At 50.5% G+C, this 20,927-nt stretch overlaps 1 protein-coding gene across 5 annotated transcripts in view; it reads left to right on the forward strand.

Annotated features, from left to right (window-relative positions):
* LOC137415060 (pleckstrin homology domain-containing family H member 3-like) overlaps positions 1–10,623 on the forward strand; it is a 58,130-nt gene extending 47,507 nt beyond the window's left edge. For 3 of the 5 annotated variants that reach the window (XM_078766417.1, XM_078766419.1, XM_078766420.1), the window contains exons 7-10: positions 1,817–1,940; positions 6,164–6,584; positions 6,675–6,935; positions 7,040–10,623. In XM_078766417.1, the coding sequence (XP_078622543.1) occupies positions 1,817–1,940; positions 6,164–6,584; positions 6,675–6,935; positions 7,040–7,055 (822 nt within the window). In that variant the 3' untranslated portion in view covers positions 7,056–10,623. The remainder of the gene's footprint in view (positions 1–1,816; positions 1,941–6,163; positions 6,585–6,674; positions 6,936–7,039) is intronic. The other 2 variants (XM_078766418.1, XM_078766421.1) reach the window with 2 other exon arrangements.
* Positions 10,624–20,927: the final 10,304 nt, after the last annotated feature.

A 20,927-nucleotide genomic window follows, 5' to 3' on the forward strand; every position in this document is an offset into this window, starting at 1 on the left:
ACTCCTCGCCAACTTTTTGAATTTGCTGATTCAGAGATTGCAAATGTCAACTGCCAGTTTGCAACAGCAGAACAGTATGAACAAGAATCAAAACTACTCAAAGCAAGATTCGAAGAGACCCGCACAATCCCAGGTACACTAAAGCTACATTGCTTTGTTCCTGTGTCTAAGGAAAAAGTCACAGTTCGAGCCTTTTCGTTCTCAGCCGAAGAACGAAAGGAACATGTGAAACTTACACCTGGGATGATCGATCACAATGTCTCAGCCATAACTGGTTATGTTACAGTGGATTATGATGGTCACTGGTGGGTTGCATGTGTCATGGAACATACCCCAGAGAGGCATGAGGTGGATGTTAAGTTCCTCCATCCACATGGACCATCCCCATCATATACATTTCCGGAACCATCAGACCCTCTCACTATTGACTACCAGGATGTGCTTACTACTGTTGAACCAACCACTGCAACTGGAAGGACATATTGTATTTCCAAGAAAGAAACAAGTGCTGCTGTTGCTGCATTGAAGAGGAAATTGAAAGCCTAAGTCAGGTTAGTGAACACTGTGTACTTGAACTCACTTATTGATTGTATAATGCATTACAAATGCTGATTTTCGAACCTATATGCCATACGTACATGTACATTATTGCTCATATCTCAGAAACTATTGGAGTGCCCATCACAAAATTTATGTGGAAGCTTCTTGACATCATAAGGTACCTCTGGGATGAATTTGAGGAAATTTGAAGGATACATTCTTTGGGGATTCACAATTGAAGTTTATATTTTGTGATAACTTTTTTGTGGTTGGAGGTAGGAAAATGTTGCCCAGACAAATTCATAGGGCATGAAAATACCTTTAAAATGACACCAAAACCAGCTCTCTAGGTGTTATACTTTTAGAGATATGGCCATTTGAATTCGCGACGTCGCGCTAATTAGTCCAAAGTTCGTTAGTCTGTATCTCACTAATTAAGAGGCTGTTAGCAAAAATATTTGAGTTCTTGCCGTTTTTCATGGGTCCCAATTGGTTCCCAAAGTTTTACAAAAATCTGAGAGATGACGGCAGATTCTTTGATGATTTGACATGGAATGACCCACTGGGGAGATTCAACTCTTATTCATTTGTTTTACTTGACACACACTCCCACCCGCAACCTCCGCTCTGCTGGTACCAACCTCCTGACCCCCCCCCCCCCCCATCCGGACCAAATTCAGATCCTGGGGGGACAGGGCCTTCTCCATCGCTGCTCCCACCCACTGGAACTCACTACCTCACACCATCAGAGACTCCTCCTCACTCACCGCATTCAAAACATCACTCAAGACCCACCTGTTCAACACTGCATTCAACATTTAACCCACAGCATTTAACCCCTGACTATCTCTTCTCCTTCTCCTTCCTTTTGCTCTGATTATTTACCTATTGATTTTTGTCTTTTTGCACTTGTTTTTTGTACTCTGTCAAAGCGTCTTTGGGCTTCTTGAAAAGCGCTATATAAAATAAATGTATTATTATTATTATTATTATTACTTATTTTGGGTCAAATTGCAATCAAACTCCATAAGACTTTCCGTTTATAAGGCCGACCATGCCCTAAACCCAGCCAATGAGACCGGATGCAGAAATGCTGTATTTGGATAGGTACAACGAATGGCTCGTCAGGTGTGCATGAACGGATGCTGGGAAGACATTAGCAACCCTCCCGGAAGGAGTTGGCAGGATGGTTAAACGAACTTTGGTAAATTACAGAGTCGGATGTTTTCGGGCCTCTGTGCGAGCGCTACTGAACTTGCAAATCCTTCGTTGGCAGGAATGTGGGGAGGATCTTGAGGCCCTTGAATGTGTGTACCGGCGGAACCCTGTACTCACATGCACAACGATGCTACTGCATGCACCGCTCCTTCCACTACCCTACAAGCTCATTCGACCACCCTGTGAGACCGCGATCATAAGTTACAGAAACAATATCTCTCCATGTCAAACTGTTTATTGTACGGTACATCTGTTAAAAAGTCAAGCGATACTGTGCTTAACTGGTCTCTGTACAGGTAGTGAACAAAAAAACCGGAAACACCTGGGTAAATGAAGGACACCAAGGATATTGAAAGCAACGGCTTCCACATAGGTGTGGCCCATGTGTTAATTAAGCATCCCATTATGCTTAGGGTCATGCATAAAAATGCTGCACATGCCTGGCTGTCTATAATTATGACTAGCATGGCTGCAAGAGGAGACCTCGGTGACTTTGAAAGAGGGATGTGTGTTGGGGCGCCTTTGGCAGGAGCTTCAGTGACGGACAGTTCAACTTGCTGATGTTTCACGAGCAACGGTGTCCAAGGTGATGTCGGCATGGAACTTCGAGGAAAAGACCATCAGCAAAAGGCCCAGATACTCCAGGATTGTGATATCCGTGCATTAATTTGAAGTGCACGGCAAAGCAGGCGAACAACTGCAGATCAATTGACTAAATTTCAACTTGGGGAGTGAGCAGACAGTTTCATCAAGAACGGTCCGCCAATAACGCCACCGTTCGGGATACCATAGTCAGGTTGCAGGGTGCACAAACTGTTCATTAGACCTGGAAATGCACATTTGCAAGTCCAGTGGTGCAAAGAACACAGGAAATGGACCACCGGGTAGTAGAGAAATGTGATACGGTCAGATGAATCGTCCTTCACCATATTTCTCGACAAACGGACGAGTGCACGCGGGGTGCGAACCCAAAGAACTCGACAACCCTGAGTGCTTGGTTACAACATTGAAGGGTTCTGGTGATTCTGTAATGTTGTGGGACGCATTTTCCTGACATGGTTTGGGTGAGGTCATTCCCTGAGAAAGCAAGGTCAGTGCCCATTGCTGCACCGGCCACTCAGTACGAGATAGTAGGACCCTCTGTCCTCCTCCCATCCTCTCTTCCCCCACCCTCTCTCCTCCCTCCCTCTCGTCCCCCACCCTCTCTCCTCCTCCCTCTCTTCCCCCACCCTCTCTCCTCCCATCCTCTCTCCTCTCACCCTCTCTCCTCTCACCCCTCTCCTCTCATCCTCTCTCCTCTCACCCTCTCTCCTGCCACCCTCTCTCCTCCTCCCTCTCTCATCCTCCCTCTCTCCTCCTCCCTCTCTCCTCCTCCCTCTCTCCTCCTCCCTCTCTCCTCCTCCCTCTCTCCTCCCTCTCTTCCCCCACCCTCTCTCCTCCTCCCTCTCTTCCCCCACCCTCTCTCCTCCTCCCTCTCTTCCCCCACCCTCTCTCCTCCCACCCTCTCTCCTCCCACCCTCTCTCCTCCCACCCTCTCTCCTCTCACCCTCTCTCCTCTCACTCCTCTCCTCTCCTCTCACCCTTTCTCCTCTCACCCTCTCTCCTCCCACCCTCTCTCCTCCCATCCTCTCGCCTCCCACCCTCTCGCCTCCCACCCTCTCTCCTCCCACCCTCTCTCCTCCCTCTTTCCTCCTCCCTCTCTCATCCTCCCTCTCTCATCCTCCCTCTCTCATCCTCCCTCTCTCCTCCCTCCCTCTCGTCCCCCACCCTCTCTCCTCCTCCCTCTCTTCCCCCACCCTCTCTCCTCCCACCCTCTCTCCTCTCACCCTCTCTCCTCTCACCCGTCTCCTCTCATCCTCTCTCCTCTCACCCTCTCTCCTCCTCCCTCTCTCATCCTCCCTCTCTCATCCTCCCTCTCTCCTCCTCCCTCTCTCCTCCTCCCTCTCTCCTCCTCCCTCTCTCCTGCTCCCTCTCTCCCCCACCCTCTCTCCTCCCACCCTCTCTCCTCCCACCCTCTCTCCTCTCACCCTCTCTCCTCCCACCCTCTCTCCTCTCACCCTCTCTCCTCCCACCCTCTCTCCTCCCACCCTCTCTCCTCTCACCCTCTCTCCTCTCACCCTCTCTCCTCTCACCCCTCTCCTCTCACCCCTCTCCTCTCACCCTCTCTCCTCTCACCCTCTCTCCTCTCACCCTCTCTCCTCTCACCCTCTCTCCTCTCACCCCTCTCCTCTCACCCTCTCTCCTCTCACCCTCTCTCCTCTCACCCTCTCTCCTTCCACCCTCTCTCCTCCCACCCTCTCTCCTCCCACCCTCTCTCCTCCCACCCTCTCTCCTCCCACCCTCTCGCCTCCCACCCTCTCGCCTCCCACCCTCTCGCCTCCCACCCTCTCGCCTCCCATCCTCTCGCCTCCCACCCTCTCGCCTCCCACCCTCTCGCCTCCCACCCTCTCGCCTCCCATCCTCTCTCCTCCCTCTCTCCTCCTCCCTCTCTCATCCTCCCTCTCTCATCCTCCCTCTCTCATCCTCCCTCTCTCATCCTCCCTCTCTCATCCTCCCTCTCTCCTCCTCCCTCTCTCCTCCCTCTCTCATCCTCCCTCTCTCCACCTCCCTCTCTCCTCCTCCCTCTCTTCCCCCACCCTCTCTCCTCCCACCCTCTCTCCTCCCACCCTCTCTCCTCCCACCCTCTCTCCTCTCACCCCTCTCCTCTCACCCTCTCTCCTCCCACCCTCTCTCCTCTCACCTCTCTCCTCCCACCCTCTCTCCTCCCACCCTCTCTCCTCCCACCCTCTCTCCTCCCACCCTCTCACCTCCCACCCTCTCTCCTCCCACCCTCTCTCCTCCCACCCTCTCTCCTCCCACCCTCTCTTCTCTCACCCTCTCTCCTCTCACCCTCTCTCCTCTCACCCTCTCTCCTCTCACCCCTCTCCTCTCACCCCTCTCCTCTCACCCTCTCTCCTCTCACCCTCTCTCCTCTCACCCTCTCTCCTCTCACCCTCTCTCCTCTCACCCCTCTCCTCTCACCCTCTCTCCTCTCACCCTCTCTCCTTCCACCCTCTCTCCTCCCATCCTCTCTCCTCCCATCCTCTCTCCTCCCACCCTCTCTCCTCCCACCCTCTCGCCTCCCATCCTCTCGCCTCCCACCCTCTCGCCTCCCACCCTCTCGCCTCCCACCCTCTCGCCTCCCATCCTCTCGCCTCCCATCCTCTCTCCTCCTCCCTCTCTCATCCTCCCTCTCTCATCGTCCCTCTCTCCTCTCACCCTCTCTCCTCCTCCCTCTCTCCTCCTCCCTCTCTCCTGCTCCCTCTCTCCCCCACCCTCTCTCCTCCCACCCTCTCTCCTCCCACCCTCTCTCCTCTCACCCTCTCTCCTCCCACCCTCTCTCCTCCTACCCTCTCTCCTCCCACCCTCTCTCCTCTCACCCTCTCTCCTCTCACTCCTCTCCTCTCACCCCTCTCCTCTCACCCTCTCTCCTCTCACCCTCTCTCCTCTCACCCTCTCTCCTCTCACCCCTCTCCGCTCACCCTCTCTCCTCTCACCCTCTCTCCTTCCACCCTCTCTCCTCCCACCCTCTCTCCTCCCACCCTCTCTCCTCCCACCCTCTCGCCTCCCACCCTCTCGCCTCCCACCCTCTCGCCTCCCACCCTCTCGCCTCCCATCCTCTCGCCTCCCATCCTCTCTCCTCCCTCTCTCCTCCTCCCTCTCTCCTCCTCCCTCTCTCATCCTCCCTCTCTCCTCCTCCCTCTCTCCTCCTCCCTCTCTCCTCCTCCCTCTCTCCTCCTCCCTCTCTCCTCCTCCCTCTCTCCTCCTCCCTCTCTTCCCCCACCCTCTCTCCTCCTCCCTCTCTTCCCCCACCCTCTCTCCGCCTCTCTCCATTCACATACTAGATAGTATTGAGTGATCATCTTCACCCCATGTTGCAGCATTTACTTCCTGCCGGGAGGGCTTTCTTCCAGGATGACAATGCTCCCATCCACAGAGCACATGTGGTTACCCAATGGTTTGATGAGCATGACACTGATGTTATCCATGTCATGGCCTTCTCAGTCACCAAATCTGAACCCAATTGAGCATTTATTCTGGAAGGACGCCTGAGATGGTGTTTTCTACCTGCATCAAACAGGTGCGAGTTGATCGACTTTCTCGTCGAAGAATGGTGCCGCATCCCTCCTGCAGAATTCCAGATACTGACGGACCGTATGCCGCGGTGCATACCGGCTGCACGGGCCACAAGTGGTGGCCCAATAGCGCCCTATTAAATGACTACATTGGTGTTTACTTTTTTTTTTGTCCACTACCTGTATGGTTATCTAATTCTTAGTTGATTGATCTGATCCATTTAATACATTATTGTGAATTCCTTTCATTCCGAGCAGTTCTCATAATCCTTCCTTTATCTCTGCCGTAGGGCTCCCTCCTGGTCAGGTCACCATGTTGTCAGAGGAGGCCTTGAAGGTGTTCTGTGCCATACAGTCTCTCGATTGCTTCGGGTCGAATGAAGCGTCCGACCTCATGCAGAGATCCTCACCCGGCAGCTGCACCTTCACCGATGGGATATTGACTTCCCGGGGCGAAGCGCTTGTGCTTGGTGTTCTCAAGAGCTGTGCAATCATTCCGGAACTGCAGGGAGAAGCTTTCTGCCAGCTCGTCAAGCAGACTTGCCCTTCGGGAGGCCCGTTTGGGAGACGGGAAGATTACGAGGTGTCTGAACTCGGGGTTGCCCTCCCAATCTTTGACAACCCTCGCCTCTGGTTTCTGCTCCTTTGTATGTGCTGTGTGTTTGAGCCTGGCTACATTATCTTCTCTTACCTAGAACTCCATCTGCACAGGTATTGCTGTGTTGCATTTTGGCTCACACCCGTCTTATCCTTTGTCACATCGTGCCTGTTCCGACGTTGCCGTGTGTTGTCCTCACGCAGGTCTTGCCAGCGCCTGCCTCGTGCCTCTCAAGCTGCCCGTTACGCTTCTCGGGCCTTGGCCGCCGTCCGACGCTGGCCCCGGCCACGTTCCCTTCCGGTCGCGTCCCGGTGCCCGCGATCTTTCCCGTCTTCGTTATCCCTGGTGCTCTCGCTGCCCTCACCTCCGCTCGCCACGCCGGACGAGGAATTACTTCCCTCCACGCCAGACGATGTGGATGAGGAGGTACAGACGGATGAGCTCGCCGTACACCTGCAGAACAAGTGAATTAACTTTTCTTCCTAAAGACGAGCTTTAAGGCCATCTTGTGAACGTAGAGGAAAAAGTCCTAACGCATTGATTTCTGAACTTGTTTCGTTTCGTGCAGGTGGCGGAGATGTTGAGTCGCGTGCCGACGAGTTGAGCCGTCGGTGTGCGGTGCTGTGATAGCTCGACTACTTTCTCACGGTTTTCTCAAACTTTGTTGGAGAAGCAATATCCTAAACTGCTGCCTGGCTCGCTTTCTTTCCATTGTGGTTTCGCAGCTTGGGTGAATGGATGTGGATGCCCTTCGGCAGAGTCGGCACGTCCCGTCACGCACCCGCACCCGCACACGCACCCGCACCTGCACACGCACACGCACACGCACCCGCACGCGCACACGCACCCGCACCCGCAGAGTACTGTATTGATCTATGGATTCATATATTTTTCCTTAATTTATTGTTTTTACCTTTTCTTTTCTTTCTTTCCGTGTTGTGCAAGGTGAATGCGGTGTTTGCACGGCAGTTCTATTCGGTTGTGAGCATCTACCTTTTATCTGAGTCAGTCGGTCAAAGTGTAAACGATGACTCTTCCCATTGGGGCACACTCCCAGGTTACCCTGCGGAACCCTGAGGTGTGCTCGTTCTGCGATGCACCAAGTTTGTGATTCACATCCGATTTTGGAGATTATTAGAGCATCACAATGGCATACTTGTGTTAATCCCCGTTTTATTATTATTATTATTATTTTTGTTCAAGTTAAGCTACTCACCATCTTCTTCACACGGCACCGGAAATGACGATTTGGACACTTAATTCTACCTGCATCATGTACCGTGCAGTATCTCTTTTTATATCTTTTTTTTTTTATAGCCAGCAGGTGTTGCACTACCTTTCTGTGAACAGACAAAAAAGATGAACGGCATTTTAAAATCTCCGCAATCTTTTAGCACCCTTTTATTTATTTTTTTATTCTCCATGATCGGCCTCTTTGTGCCTCAACTCTTCCCTCATTCGCTTCCTCCTGAACCAATCATCTCTCATCCTCCCTTCCCTTTCTTTGCACAATTTTATTTTTTTCGTGTTAGCTCCTCCACCCAACACTCCATTCCCCCCACCTCTCCCTCTTCAATCTCCCCCATATGTAATAAATCCATTTCTTCCAACCGAGCCACGGTTGAAAACCACTGGCTCTGAATGTTTCACGAGTGAGGTTTTTCTTGTTGTTGTTGTTGTTGTTGTTGTTGTTGTTGTTGTTGTCCTCCACATCATTGCTGATTGTGTTAATTTGAAAGAACTGTTTTTGGGGGGTTTGTTCGGTCACCCCTCCTTGCACAATGAGTGGTGCGTCACTGCTGATGCTGTTCAGTGCTGCTGTTAGACCAAATCCCCCAAAGTTTACACCATAAGGGAAGTGCTATTCCTCTCCCCTTCTCTCCTCCTCTCTCTCTACCCCCACCCTCTGTCCTCCTCCCTCTGGCCTCCTCCCTCTGTCTTCCTCCCTCTGTCCTCCTCCCTCTGTCCTCCTCCCTCTGTCCTCCTCTCTCTGTCCTCCTCCCTCTGTCCTCCTCCCTCTGTCCACCTCCCTCTGTCCACCTCCCTCTGTCCACCTCCCTCTGTCCACCTCCCTCTGTCCACCTCCCTCTGTCCTCCTCCCTCTCTCCTCTCACCCTCTCTCTTCCCACCCTCTCTCTTCCCACCCTCTCTCCTCCCACCCCTCTCTCCTCCCAACCCTCTCTCCTCCCATCCTCTCTCCTCCCATCCTCTCTCCTCCCATCCTCTCTCCTCCATCCTCTCTCCTGCCATCCTCTCTCCTCCCATCCTCTCTCCTCCCATCCTCTCTCCTCCCATCCCTCTCTCCTCCCATCCCTCTCTCCTCCCACCCCTCTCTCCTCCCATCCCTCTCTCCTCCCATCCCTCTCTCCCACCCCTCTCTCCTCCCACCCCTCTCTCCTCCCATCCCTCTCTCCTCCCACCCTCTCTCCTCCCATCCCTCTCTCCTCCCATCCCTCTCTCCTCCCACCCCTCTGTCCTCCCAACCTCTCTCCTCCCATCCTGTCTCCTCCCTTGCGTTCCCTCTGTCCTCTCTCGCTTCCCCCACCCTGTCTCCTCCTCACTCTCCCCTCCCTTGCCTTCCCTCTCTCCTCCTCCCTCTCTCCTCTTCCTGCTCTCCTCCCTTCTCCCCCTCTCCCTCCCCTTTATATTTTTTGCTTTTGTAGCTCCTCCATTTATTCTTGCCAGCTTTCAAAAGAAAAGTGCACTCAACATAACTTTGGTGAATCTCAATGAAGAGTGTTAACTTTCTGGAATGGTTTTAAAACACAACGGTATGGAGTGCACCAATCTCTGCCTGAATGAATGGCGAGTTTTTCTGTTTCTCTTTTGTGCACAAACTTTTGCGGTTTAACAAGTTATTTTGAAACACGAGGGATTGCACCCCAAAGAGGAGAGGCTTTACTCCGTTGGATTTGTGATCGACAGGATGAGCAATGAACGTGACAACAATCGAGGAAAGACGAACAATGGAAACGGATCGTTTGCATGAGGAGTGTCGAAATGCGAGCGGTCAACGTGGGCCGGTGGTCGGATTGTGGTAAGACCACCGATAATGATGTGAAAGGATATATTCCTTGCTTGTGACCTCAGAACATCGCTTTGGAGTACTTTCTGACAAAAAGAACATTGTTGAGAGATATTGATCCAGCAGGATGTTTTAACATATTTGGAAGATCCATTTTTAAGGATTGTTAATTTGTTGTGCAATGTGGTATATACTGTAAGAGTGAGGGCCGGGGGGGGGGGCGTGGGGGGCTGTGGTTGATATGAACCAACACTATGATATCGGAGGTTTTGGCATGAACGGCCGAGAGTAATTGCGTCACAGCTATGGTGACATCTCTTATTGAGAGTTATTGCGTCACAGCTATGGTGACATCTCTTATTGAGAGTTATTGCGTCACAGCTATGGTGACATCTCTTATTGAGAGTTATTGCGTGACATCTCTTATTGAGAGTTATTGCGTCACAGCTATGGTGACATCTCTTATTGAGAGTTATTGCGTCACAGCTATGGTGACATCTCTTATTGAGAGTTATTGCGTCACAGCTATGGTGACATCTCTTATTGAGAGTTATTGCGTCACAGCTATGGTGACATCTCTTATTGAGAGTTATTGTGTCACAGCTATGGTGACATCTCTTATTGAGAGTTATTGCGTCACAGCTATGGTGACATCTCTTATTGAGAGTTATTGTGTCACAGCTATGGTGACATCTCTTATTGAGAGTTATTGCGTCACAGCTATGGTGACATCTCTTATTGAGAGTTATTGCGTCACAGCTATGGTGACATCTCTTATTGAGAGTTATTGTAATGATCAGGCAGATTTGATGAATAGTTGTGTAAATGTATTTTTTTATTTCTGCGTTACTCGATGTTGCACTTGTGTCCGCCATTTAAATGTTTGGCAGCATTCCATGTGGGAGATATTTTTGATTCTCGCTCCCTGTTCATTTTCATACCAAAACGATCCGCGCCGTCGTCGTCGCCGTCCTGTCCCCTGAGCGTCCATCAGTGAACCGAGCTTGTGACGGAGGAATGTGATTTTTTTTTTTCCCCATCCTCTCACCTGTTTACCAAATGCTTTGATTGTGCAGACCAAAACCGTGGAACCGAGGGAAGTTGAGAAATAAAGTGCCTTTTTGTTACGCTCTGCTCGTGCGTCGTGTTCACCACGAGGTGAGGTTGGCTTGGTGGGGTGGTCGGTTCAACCAATTTGTAATTTCCTTTGGGTGCTGGCGATAGCTCACCGACTCTTCGTGGTGGACACGTATGGGATATTTAACATCTACCAACGAATGCCAGCAGACGGGTTCGTTAACTTAGCGGCCATCCTTGCTATGCCCTGCATGTGAAACGCCAGCTGACCATTTATCGCTCGCTCGAAGGTCGAGATTAGAACTCGGGCAAGAGGGCCCCAAGGTGTGTGCATACCCCAAAGTCTAAGCTGTCATGCCAGCCCCTAAACCCGTAATAGGAAATGTAATTGTCATAAGAAAAGTCCCTGAATCTGTTGATTACATACGCACGTGTACAGGAAATTCTGGTCCATTCACTTGTACACACGAGCAAAACCCATCTTTGTGTACGTCATATATATTGTTACGGATCGCGGTTAGATGTTATTTCGACCGAGCGGTGGTGTATTACCGCGACCTAACAGTTATTCCCCGACTAGACCCCGATTCCACCCAGACGTTGACCAAATCGCGCTATGCTAAATCAATGATGGAAAGGACACAACGACTGGGATAGATGAAACGACGCAAGGGGTACAGTTCTCAAGACCTCCGGAGGAGGATATAATTACAGTGGGGGAGAAAAGGGGTAGATTACAAGGTAGTGAGGTAAAGACACAGAAGAGATAGGCACTTAAATACAATCTTATTTTAGCCCAGACAGACCACAGACAAACGGGACAAGGCTGACTTACACAGGGATTGACGGCAGGGAAGGACAGGTAGTTCGATAGCACAAGGTGCACCTTGGCTCGGGGACAGGATCAAGCACGGTCCAAGAGATGCAGGGAGGCCTCACAGCGCTCGGAGGTGGCGTCTTTCTTTCTCCAAGCTCAGCGCGCATCTGACGTCACCTCCCTCTTCCTGCGCATGCTCTGCGGGGAGTGATACGCCCTCGGCTGGTTGGCTCCACCCCAGATGGGACCGGTCCGCCGCTCCCATTGGGTGCGGGGGTTACCGGGCTCCGCCCTTGACGAGGAGCTGACAGGGAGCCCCTATTTGGTAACCCCGTCGAGCACATGTTCGATGGCGGCTCGCTGGGAAGGCCTCATGCCCTCCCAACACCCCCTACCAACCAAGCCGGAGTGAGGACGCGCACTCCCTGTGCACGCCGCCGCCGTTGCTGTTGTTGTTGTTGTTGTTGCTGAACCGTGAGGAAGAGCTGCGGGGAGGTATTGGGAGGTCCTAAACTTCCTAACGGTGCCATACAATCACATTCTGGTGCAACGAAGGGTCAGAATTAATGGAAACGAGTCCTTAACTGACATAGACTAAGAATAACTAGCAAGATGTCCTATAGTTGTCTTACATGAGATGCGGTGAACCTGGGCACGACATTTAATGGGGGAAATAGGGGGAGGTCGGGTCTACAGAGTGTTGTTTACAGAAATGGGACTAGGGAATGGGGGATTGGGGATAGTTGGGAAGTATTGAGGAAATAGGGGAATATTTACAAGCGGATATGGATGGATGCAAATCCCATATCCGCAACAATATATAGACGGCTTAAAGACTTGAGTGATTGGGCCAGACGTGATCAAAACTAAAATATCTATATTTCGGTCGAGGTCGTTTATTCCTGCTACGTGAAACACCCCACAACCCATGTGGCCCTGCCTCCAGAAAAAAAACAATCTCCATGGGTCGGCGCTCCGATGTCGAAATGTTTTGTGTCAATCTGTCGAGCGGTTGTGGAGAAAAGGAATTTAATAAAATCGAATGAATGAAAAAGTGAGGGTGGAAGGAAAACAGAGGGCCTCACCGATGTTCCACAACATGGCCGTCAGGGATGGTTGTGGCCGCTAATTACTAGTTCGCTTATCTATCTTGGAAGATCTTCGAAGATGTTGGTGATGATGATCTCCATCACGAATGAAAGATTGATGACAATGAGTGTCACTGCCTCGAGCGATGAGATCTTCTGCGACGCCAAAGACCAACCCCGGGTTTCTGTCGTCTTCCACAGACGTTCCAGACGAGGTCGTGGTCCACGGATCTTTCATGGCGTTTTGGTCGTTGTTCATCCCAGGCCTCACGGCGATCCTCTTCAAACTATTTGACTCAATGATGACAGATGTCGACGATTGGCAGCGAAGTCATCCAGGGTCCACATTGCCTTGTTGCAGTGGCTTGGTTGTTGTGCTCCTTGGAGCATTAAGTTGGTCTCGGTGATCCTCTCCTTTAAGGTCCACAAACTCAGAAAATCATGTTTGCTTTAATGGATTAGACTTCACTTACCACTTAATCGTTGTTCTTTTCATTGAATATCTTGAAACGAAAATTTTAATGTTTCTTTTTTTTTGGTGTCCTTTTTTGCTTGATTGCCCCCCCCCCCCCCCAAACGTCGATTTGATTACGTCATACATCACATGACCCGTTACGTCATCTCGAGGATACTTTTGCTGCTGGACTTGTGTTTATCTGTGGCCGACATATGGTCTGATATCTGAAAAAGTACTCAGAATGCGATCGAGATGTATTGTTGTTGGTGTAGAAATACTGTACAACCAAGGATGGTGTGAGTACACATGTTTTCCCAAAATATCCAGTTGGAGGGAAAATATGGAAGGTAAAACTGATCAGAGCAACGTGGTGTGGCCCAACTACTTCAAGCGTCATTTACAGCGTCCATTTGGAAAATTATTTGTACGACACCGACCTGTAATCCCTGGAATCATCACAAAGTATCCCACCCCTTGGATCATCACAAAGTATCCCACCCCTTGGATCGTCACAAAGTATCCCAACCCTTGGATCGTCACAAAGTATCCCAACCCTTGGATCGTCACGAAGTATCCCACCCCTTGGATCATCACAAAGTATCCCACCCCTTGGATCATCACAAAGTATCCCACCCCTTGGATCATCACAAAGTATCCCACCCCTTGGATCATCACAAAGTATCCCACCCCTTGGATCATCACAAAGTATCCCACCCTTGGATCGTCACGAAGTATCCCACCCCTTGGATCATCACAAAGTATCCCACCCCTTGGATCATCACAAAGTATCCCACCCTTGGATCGTCACGAAGTATCCCACCCCTTGGATCATCACAAAGTATCCCAACCCTTGGATCGTCACGAAGTATCCCACCCCTTGGATCATCACAAAGAATCCCAACCCTTGGATCGTCACAAAGTATCCCAACCCTTGGATCATCACAAAGTATCCCAACCCTTGGATCGTCACGAAGTATCCCACCCCTTGGATCATCATAAAGTGTCCCACCCCTTGGATCATCACAAAGTATCCCACCCCTTGGATCATCACAAAGTATCCCAACCCTTGGATCGTCACAAAGTATCCCAACCCTTGGATCGTCACGAAGTATCGCACCCCTTGGATCATAAGAAGTTGCTCTCTCTCATGCACAGATTTATACCATCTCGTCTTCAGTTGTCATACCCTTCCTCCCATCCATGGTACACGGAATATTGTGGCGAGGCTGTTGCCCAGAAACAACTTGCCTACGTCTCCTGGAAAGCAAATCCAACGGAAGGAAATCTCATTTCCTTTCACAAAGCCCGAAACAAGTGTGTGTCCACCCTCAGGAGAGCCAGGAAACAATATCTCTCCGTTCTCAAGCCCGAACTCTCTTATCTGTCTCCCTCTTCCAAATCCTGGTGGCGTCTGGTCAAATCTGTTTCTGGTGTTTGTTCCCCCTCCATCCCCTCCCTTACCTCAAACGGCTACACAGCTGACTCCGCACGTGAAAAAGCTGAATGCTTCAACTCTGTGTTTGCCTCTAAATCTTGTGTCCCAAACCCATCCCTCTCTGTACCCACCATACCCAGTCGTACCCAGCTGCTCCTGGACTCCGTGTCCTTTCCTCCTGACGAGGTGGAAAAGTTTCTGTTAACTGTCGACTCTGATTCTGCAACTGGACCTGACGGCATCAGCCCACGGGTCCCAAAATCCTGTTCTTCCGCTCTTTCACTCCCACTCTCTGTTCTCTTCACCCTCTCTGTTGCTCAAGGTCAACTGCCATCTGCTTGGAAATCAGCCAACATCACCGCTTTGCACAAAAAAGGTGCAAAAACAGATCCTAGCAACTACAGCCTTCTCCCAATTATCAGCAAAGTCATGGAATCCATCAGCACAAAGTACACCTGAGGTTGTGGATCTACGAATGTGGTCCCATGGCTGAGGTTGTGGACGCGGTGTTTTGAGAGGTTCTGGGATGAAAGGGTCAAAACCTGTTTTCAGGACAGAGCCCAGGTGATGACCCAGTCAACTCGGAAGATCTATCGATTCCATTCAAGTTACTAACCAAGGTTCTTCCATTTGGTCTTCAAGGCTGCTGGTCACCAACATCTCAGATCACACTTCATCCAAAACCATGGCATTTTCTACCCCCGTTAACCCTCGCCATGCCCACCTCTTTCCATGTTTCCAGTTTTTTCCTTCCTGAGAGTCCTCCCCTACCCCTCATTCCTCCCCATTTCCCTTATTTGTCGGTCTCCCTCTATTTTGTCCCTCAATGCTGCTGTTGTTGATTCCCCCTCTCATTCCACTCTTCCTTGTGTTTTGTTGCTCTTCCATGAGCCTTGATTTTGTATAAATAAATAAATAAAATTGCTTCAGATATGAAATCTTTCCTCTTCTCCAATGGCTTGATCTCTGTTCATCAATTTGGTTTCAGACCAGGTCACTCTACTCTGGACATGCTGCTTCTGCTGGCACTCTACTCTGGGCATGTCTGGACATGTCACTCTACTCTGGACATGTCTCAACAATGGATGGAGATCCTCAATGCCAAACAGGAAATTAGAGCTGTCTCCCTCGACATATCACGTGCCTTCGATACGGTCTGGCACCCCGCTCTGCTCACCAAACTCTCCTCCTTTGGTATCCATGGAAATCTCCACGCATGCCTGGCGGACTTCCTCTCTAGTCGTCATCAACGTGTGGCCCTGAATGGGTTTCTCTCATCTCCTCTTCCTGTTCAGGTTGGAGTTCCCCAAGGCAGTGTTCTGGGCCCTGTGCTTTTTCTGGTCTTCATCAATGATCTCTCTGACTCTCTTGAAAATCCTCTCTATCTCTTTGCTGATGACTCCACTCTCTGCCGCTCCATTCCTCATCCCTCATATCGGCAGTCTGCAGCCTCCTCACTCTCTGCAGACCTGGACAAAATCACAGACTGGGCAAACAAGTGCAACATGTCTTTCAATCCTGACAAATCTCACACTCTTACGATGTCTCTCCGAATAGACTGACTGGACAACCCTCCCATCTACTTTCTGAATAATCCTCTCCAAGAAGTTCTGTCACTCAAACTTTTGGGTCTCACTATCTGCCATGATCTTTCCTGGGAAAACCACATTTCCAAGCTGGCCTCCAAAGCCAGTCGCCGACTGGGCATCCTCTGTCGTGCGAAGTCCTTCCTTGGCACACCTGAGCTCCTCACCACATACAAGGCTTTCATCCGCAGCTGAATGGAGTCCTGCTCTCCCCTCTGGGCTGGTGCTCCTGCCTCACACCTAGCTCGTCTTCACGCTGTTGAAACCAAAGCGTTCAGAATCATTGGAATCTCCCGCGATGACGCTATCTCCGAGGGCCTTTCACTTAATCACCGCAGGCAGGTTGGTGGTCTTTCCGTCTTCTACCGACTCCTCTCCGGCCTTGCTCCCCCAGCTCTCTCTGGGCTCGTCCCCCAAATATTCCTGCAGGTCGCACAAGATCTGCCTGCAACCCTCTTATGGTTAAACTGCCAAAATCAAGACTCTCTGCTCACCTTCACTCCTTCATTCCTCTTTTCTCCCGCCTCTGGAACAAACTCCCTCACTCTCATCAATCCCACTCCTCCCTCCAGGTCTTTAAAACGGCTGTTCACCACCATCTCTTATCTTCCCCAATCCAAAACCTTGATCTTTTCTACCCCACGCTAATTTCACCCCAAATCCACTTTTTTGAGGTGACTTTTGACTTCTTTCCTGGAAGTCCTTGGTGTCCTGGCGTTTTATACCGATACTCCCTCCCCCCAGGCCCTCTCCCTCCAAAAACATCTCCCGATGTCCCTGCTCTCAAATGTTGTGTTTGTGTGCTTCCTCCCCTTCTCTCCCCATCTTGTCGACCGCTCCCCTTTTCATATACTTTGTTTGATTTGTTTGTTTGATAAATGTTAGCTCTTTCACGAGCCTCGACTCTGTGTACAAAAAAAAAAAAAAAAAAAGTATCCCACCCCTTGGATCGTCACAAAGTATCCCACCCCTTGGATCATCATAAAGTATCCCACCCCTTGGATCATCATAAAGTATCCCACCCCTTGGATCATCATAAAGTATCCCAACCATTGGATCATCATAAAGCATCCCACCCCTTGGATCATCATAAAGTATCACACCCCTTGGATCATCATAAAGTATCACACCACTTGGATCATCATAAAGTATCACACCCATTGGATCATCATAAAGTATCCCAACCATTGGATCATCATAAAGTATCACACCCCTTGGATCATCATAAAGTATCCCAACCATTGGATCATCATAAAGTATCCCACCCCTTGGATCATCATAAAGCATCCCACCACTTGGATCATCATAAAGTATCACACCCATTGGATCATCATAAAGTATCCCAACCATTGGATCATCATAAAGCATCCCAACCATTGGATCATCATAAAGTATCCCACCCCTTGGATCATCATAAAGTATCCCAACCATTGGATCATCATAAAGTATCCCACCCCTTGGATCATCATAAAGTATCCCACCCCTTGGATCATCATAAAGTATCCCACCCCTTGGATCATCATAAAGTATCCCAACCATTGGATCATCATAAAGTATCACACCCATTGGATCATCATAAAGTATCCCAACCATTGGATCATCATAAAGTATCCCACCCCTTGGATCATCATAAAGTATCCCACCCCTTGGATCATCATAAAGTATCCCACCCCTTGGATCATCATAAAGTATCCCAACCATTGGATCATCATAAAGCATCCCACCCCTTGGATCATCATAAAGTATCACACCCCTTGGATCATCATAAAGTATCACACCACTTGGATCATCATAAAGTATCACACCCATTGGATCATCATAAAGTATCCCAACCATTGGATCATCATAAAGTATCACACCCCTTGGATCATCATAAAGTATCCCAACCATTGGATCATCATAAAGTATCCCACCCCTTGGATCATCATAAAGCATCCCACCACTTGGATCATCATAAAGTATCACACCCATTGGATCATCATAAAGCATCCCACCCCTTGGATCATCATAAAGTATCACACCCCTTGGATCATCATAAAGTATCCCACCCCTTGGATCATCATAAAGTATCCCACCCCTTGGATCATCATAAAGTATCCCACCCCTTGGATCATCACAAAGTATCCCACCCCTTGGATCATCATAAAGTATCACACCCCTTGGATCATCATAAAGTATCCCACCCCTTGGATCATCATAAAGTATCCCACCCCTTGGATCATCACAAAGTATCCCACCCCTTGGATCATCACAAAGTATCCCACCCCTTGGATCATCATAAAGTATCCCACCCCTTGGATCATCACAAAGTATCCCACCCCTTGGATCATCATAAAGTATCCCACCCCTTGGATCATCATAAAGTATCCCACCCCTTGGATCATCATAAAGTATCCCACCCCTTGGATCATCATAAAGTATCCCAACCTTTGGATCAGCACAAAGTATCCCATCCCTTGGATCATCATAAAGTATCCCAACCTTTGGATCAGCACAAAGTATCCCATCCCTTGGATCGTCACAAAGTATCCCAACCTTTGGATCGTCATAAAGTATCCCAACCTTTGGATCAGCACAAAGTATCCCAACCCTTGGATCGTCACAAAGGATCCCAACCCCTGGATCGTCACAAAGGATCCCAACCCCTGGATCGTCACAAAGTATCCCAACCCTTGGATCGTCACAAAGGATCCCAACCCCTGGATCATTTCAAGTATCTTTCACGAAATTTACACAAATATGTATTAAGCCGGGTGTCTCGTCCTGTCGTATTGGTGACTGTTAAAGATCGTGCGGTGTATTTTGCGGGGTAGGCGAGCTATCGCCGGCATACTGAACGAATTACAAATTCAAGCCGAAATCACCTTCACTCTCCCACGTGATGTGAGGATTCTTGATCAGAAAATCTTCATAAAATTCATTTTCGGACGAGTCTGAAGTGCGAGTTGTGCGGCCATTATCCATTTCGTGCTGAGACAAGCAACCCTTCCCTCTATTACGTCACGCGGATGACGTCACGAGTCATGACCACCGCGGTTTTCTGGGATTTTCAGGGGCGGTAACCGCCAGGTTCACTTTTTTAAAACTAACTCTTCAAAAAATTATTGTAATAAAAAAAAAACACTTTCGGTTCTGTATTTATATCTTGAAGAAACAATTTCACATTTTCAAGGAATAATTCCGGGTTTCCTGAGGCCCTGGGATGAGCTTCCCCTCCCAGGGTTTCCTGAGGCCCTGGGATGAGCTTCCCCTCCCAGGGTTTCCTGAGGCCCTGGGATGAGCTTCCCCTCCCAGGGTTTCCTGAGGCCCTGGGATGAGCTTCCCCTCCCAGGGTTTCCTGAGGCCCTGGGATGAGCTTCCCCTCCCAGGGTTTCCTGAGGCCCTGGGATGAGCTTCCCCTCCCAGGGTTTCCTGAGGCCCTGGGATGAGCTTCCCCTCCCAGGGTTTCCTGAGGCCCTGGGATGAGCTTCCCCTCCCAGGGTTTCCTGAGGCCCTGGGATGAGCTTCCCCTCCCAGGGTTTCCTGAGGCCCTGGGATGAGCTTCCCCTCCCAGGGTTTCCTGAGGCCCTGGGATGAGCTTCCCCTCCCAGGGTTTCCTGAGGCCCTGGGATGAGCTTCCCCTCCCAGGGTTTCCTGAGGCCCTGGGATGAGCTTCCCCTCCCAGGGTTTCCTGAGGCCCTGGGATGAGCTTCCCCTCCCAGGGTTTCCTGAGGCCCTTGGATGAGCTTCCCCTCCCAGGGTTTCCTGAGGCCCTGGGATGAGCTTCCCCTCCCAGGGTTTCCTGAGGCCCTGGGATGAGCTTCCCCTCCCAGGGTTTCCTGAGGCCCTGGGATGAGCTTCCCCTCCCAGGGTTTCCTGAGGCCCTGGGATGAGCTTCCCCTCCCAGGGTTTCCTGAGGCCCTTGGATGAGCTTCCCCTCCCAGGGTTTCCTGAGGCCCTGGGATGAGCTTCCCCTCCCAGGGTTTCCTGAGGCCCTGGGATGAGCTTCCCCTCCCAGGGTTTCCTGAGGCCCTGGGATGAGCTTCCCCTCCCAGGGTTTCCTGAGGCCCTGGGATGAGCTTCCCCTCCCAGGGTTTCCTGAGGCCCTGGGATGAGCTTCCCCTCCCAGGGTTTCCTGAGGCCCTGGGATGAGCTTCCCCTCCCAGGGTTTCCTGAGGCCCTGGGATGAGCTTCCCCTCCCAGGGTTTCCTGAGGCCCTGGGATGAGCTTCCCCTCCCAGGGTTTCCTGAGGCCCTGGGATGAGCTTCCCCTCCCAGGGTTTCCTGAGGCCCTGGGATGAGCTTCCCCTCCCAGGGTTTCCTGAGGCCCTGGGATGAGCTTCCCCTCCCAGGGTTTCCTGAGGCCCTTGGATGAGCTTCCCCTCCCAGGGTTTCCTGAGGCCCTGGGATGAGCTTCCCCTCCCAGGGTTTCCTGAGGCCCTGGGATGAGCTTCCCCTCCCAGGGTTTCCTGAGGCCCTGGGATGAGCTTCCCCTCCCAGGGTTTCCTGAGGCCCTGGGATGAGCTTCCCCTCCCAGGGTTTCCTGAGGCCCTTGGATGAGCTTCCCCTCCCAGGGTTTCCTGAGGCCCTGGGATGAGCTTCCCCTTCCAGGTTCCCAAGGGATGCGAATGCCAAGCATCGTCATTGCATGGAAGGGTCGGTTTGTGTTATATTAAGTTAGAAAATAACCCCCAGTGGGGACGGTCATCGCATCATCCCCCCTCATCCCCCTTTAATAATGGAGTAGAAAGAGGAAAAAGATAACGGACATCTGGACACGAGGACCTATTTTATGACGTCATCTGTTCGACATGACGAAATTAATGAATAGATCACGTTGGACATCCATCCAAATATAAATGGATTAAATTTAACTTTTTCCCCATTGAAACTCGCACAAAACCGATGTGACGGAAAATGAAGGGAAAACGTTATTTATAAACTTTGTAAAAATCGGGAAAAGTTTTCTCAGCTCGAGGTGAAACTTTTCGTT

The sequence above is a fragment of the Myxine glutinosa genome, chromosome 12 (genome assembly GCF_964187855.1).
Source record: "Myxine glutinosa chromosome 12, kmMyxGlut1.1, whole genome shotgun sequence".
NCBI lineage: Eukaryota > Metazoa > Chordata > Myxini > Myxiniformes > Myxinidae > Myxine > Myxine glutinosa.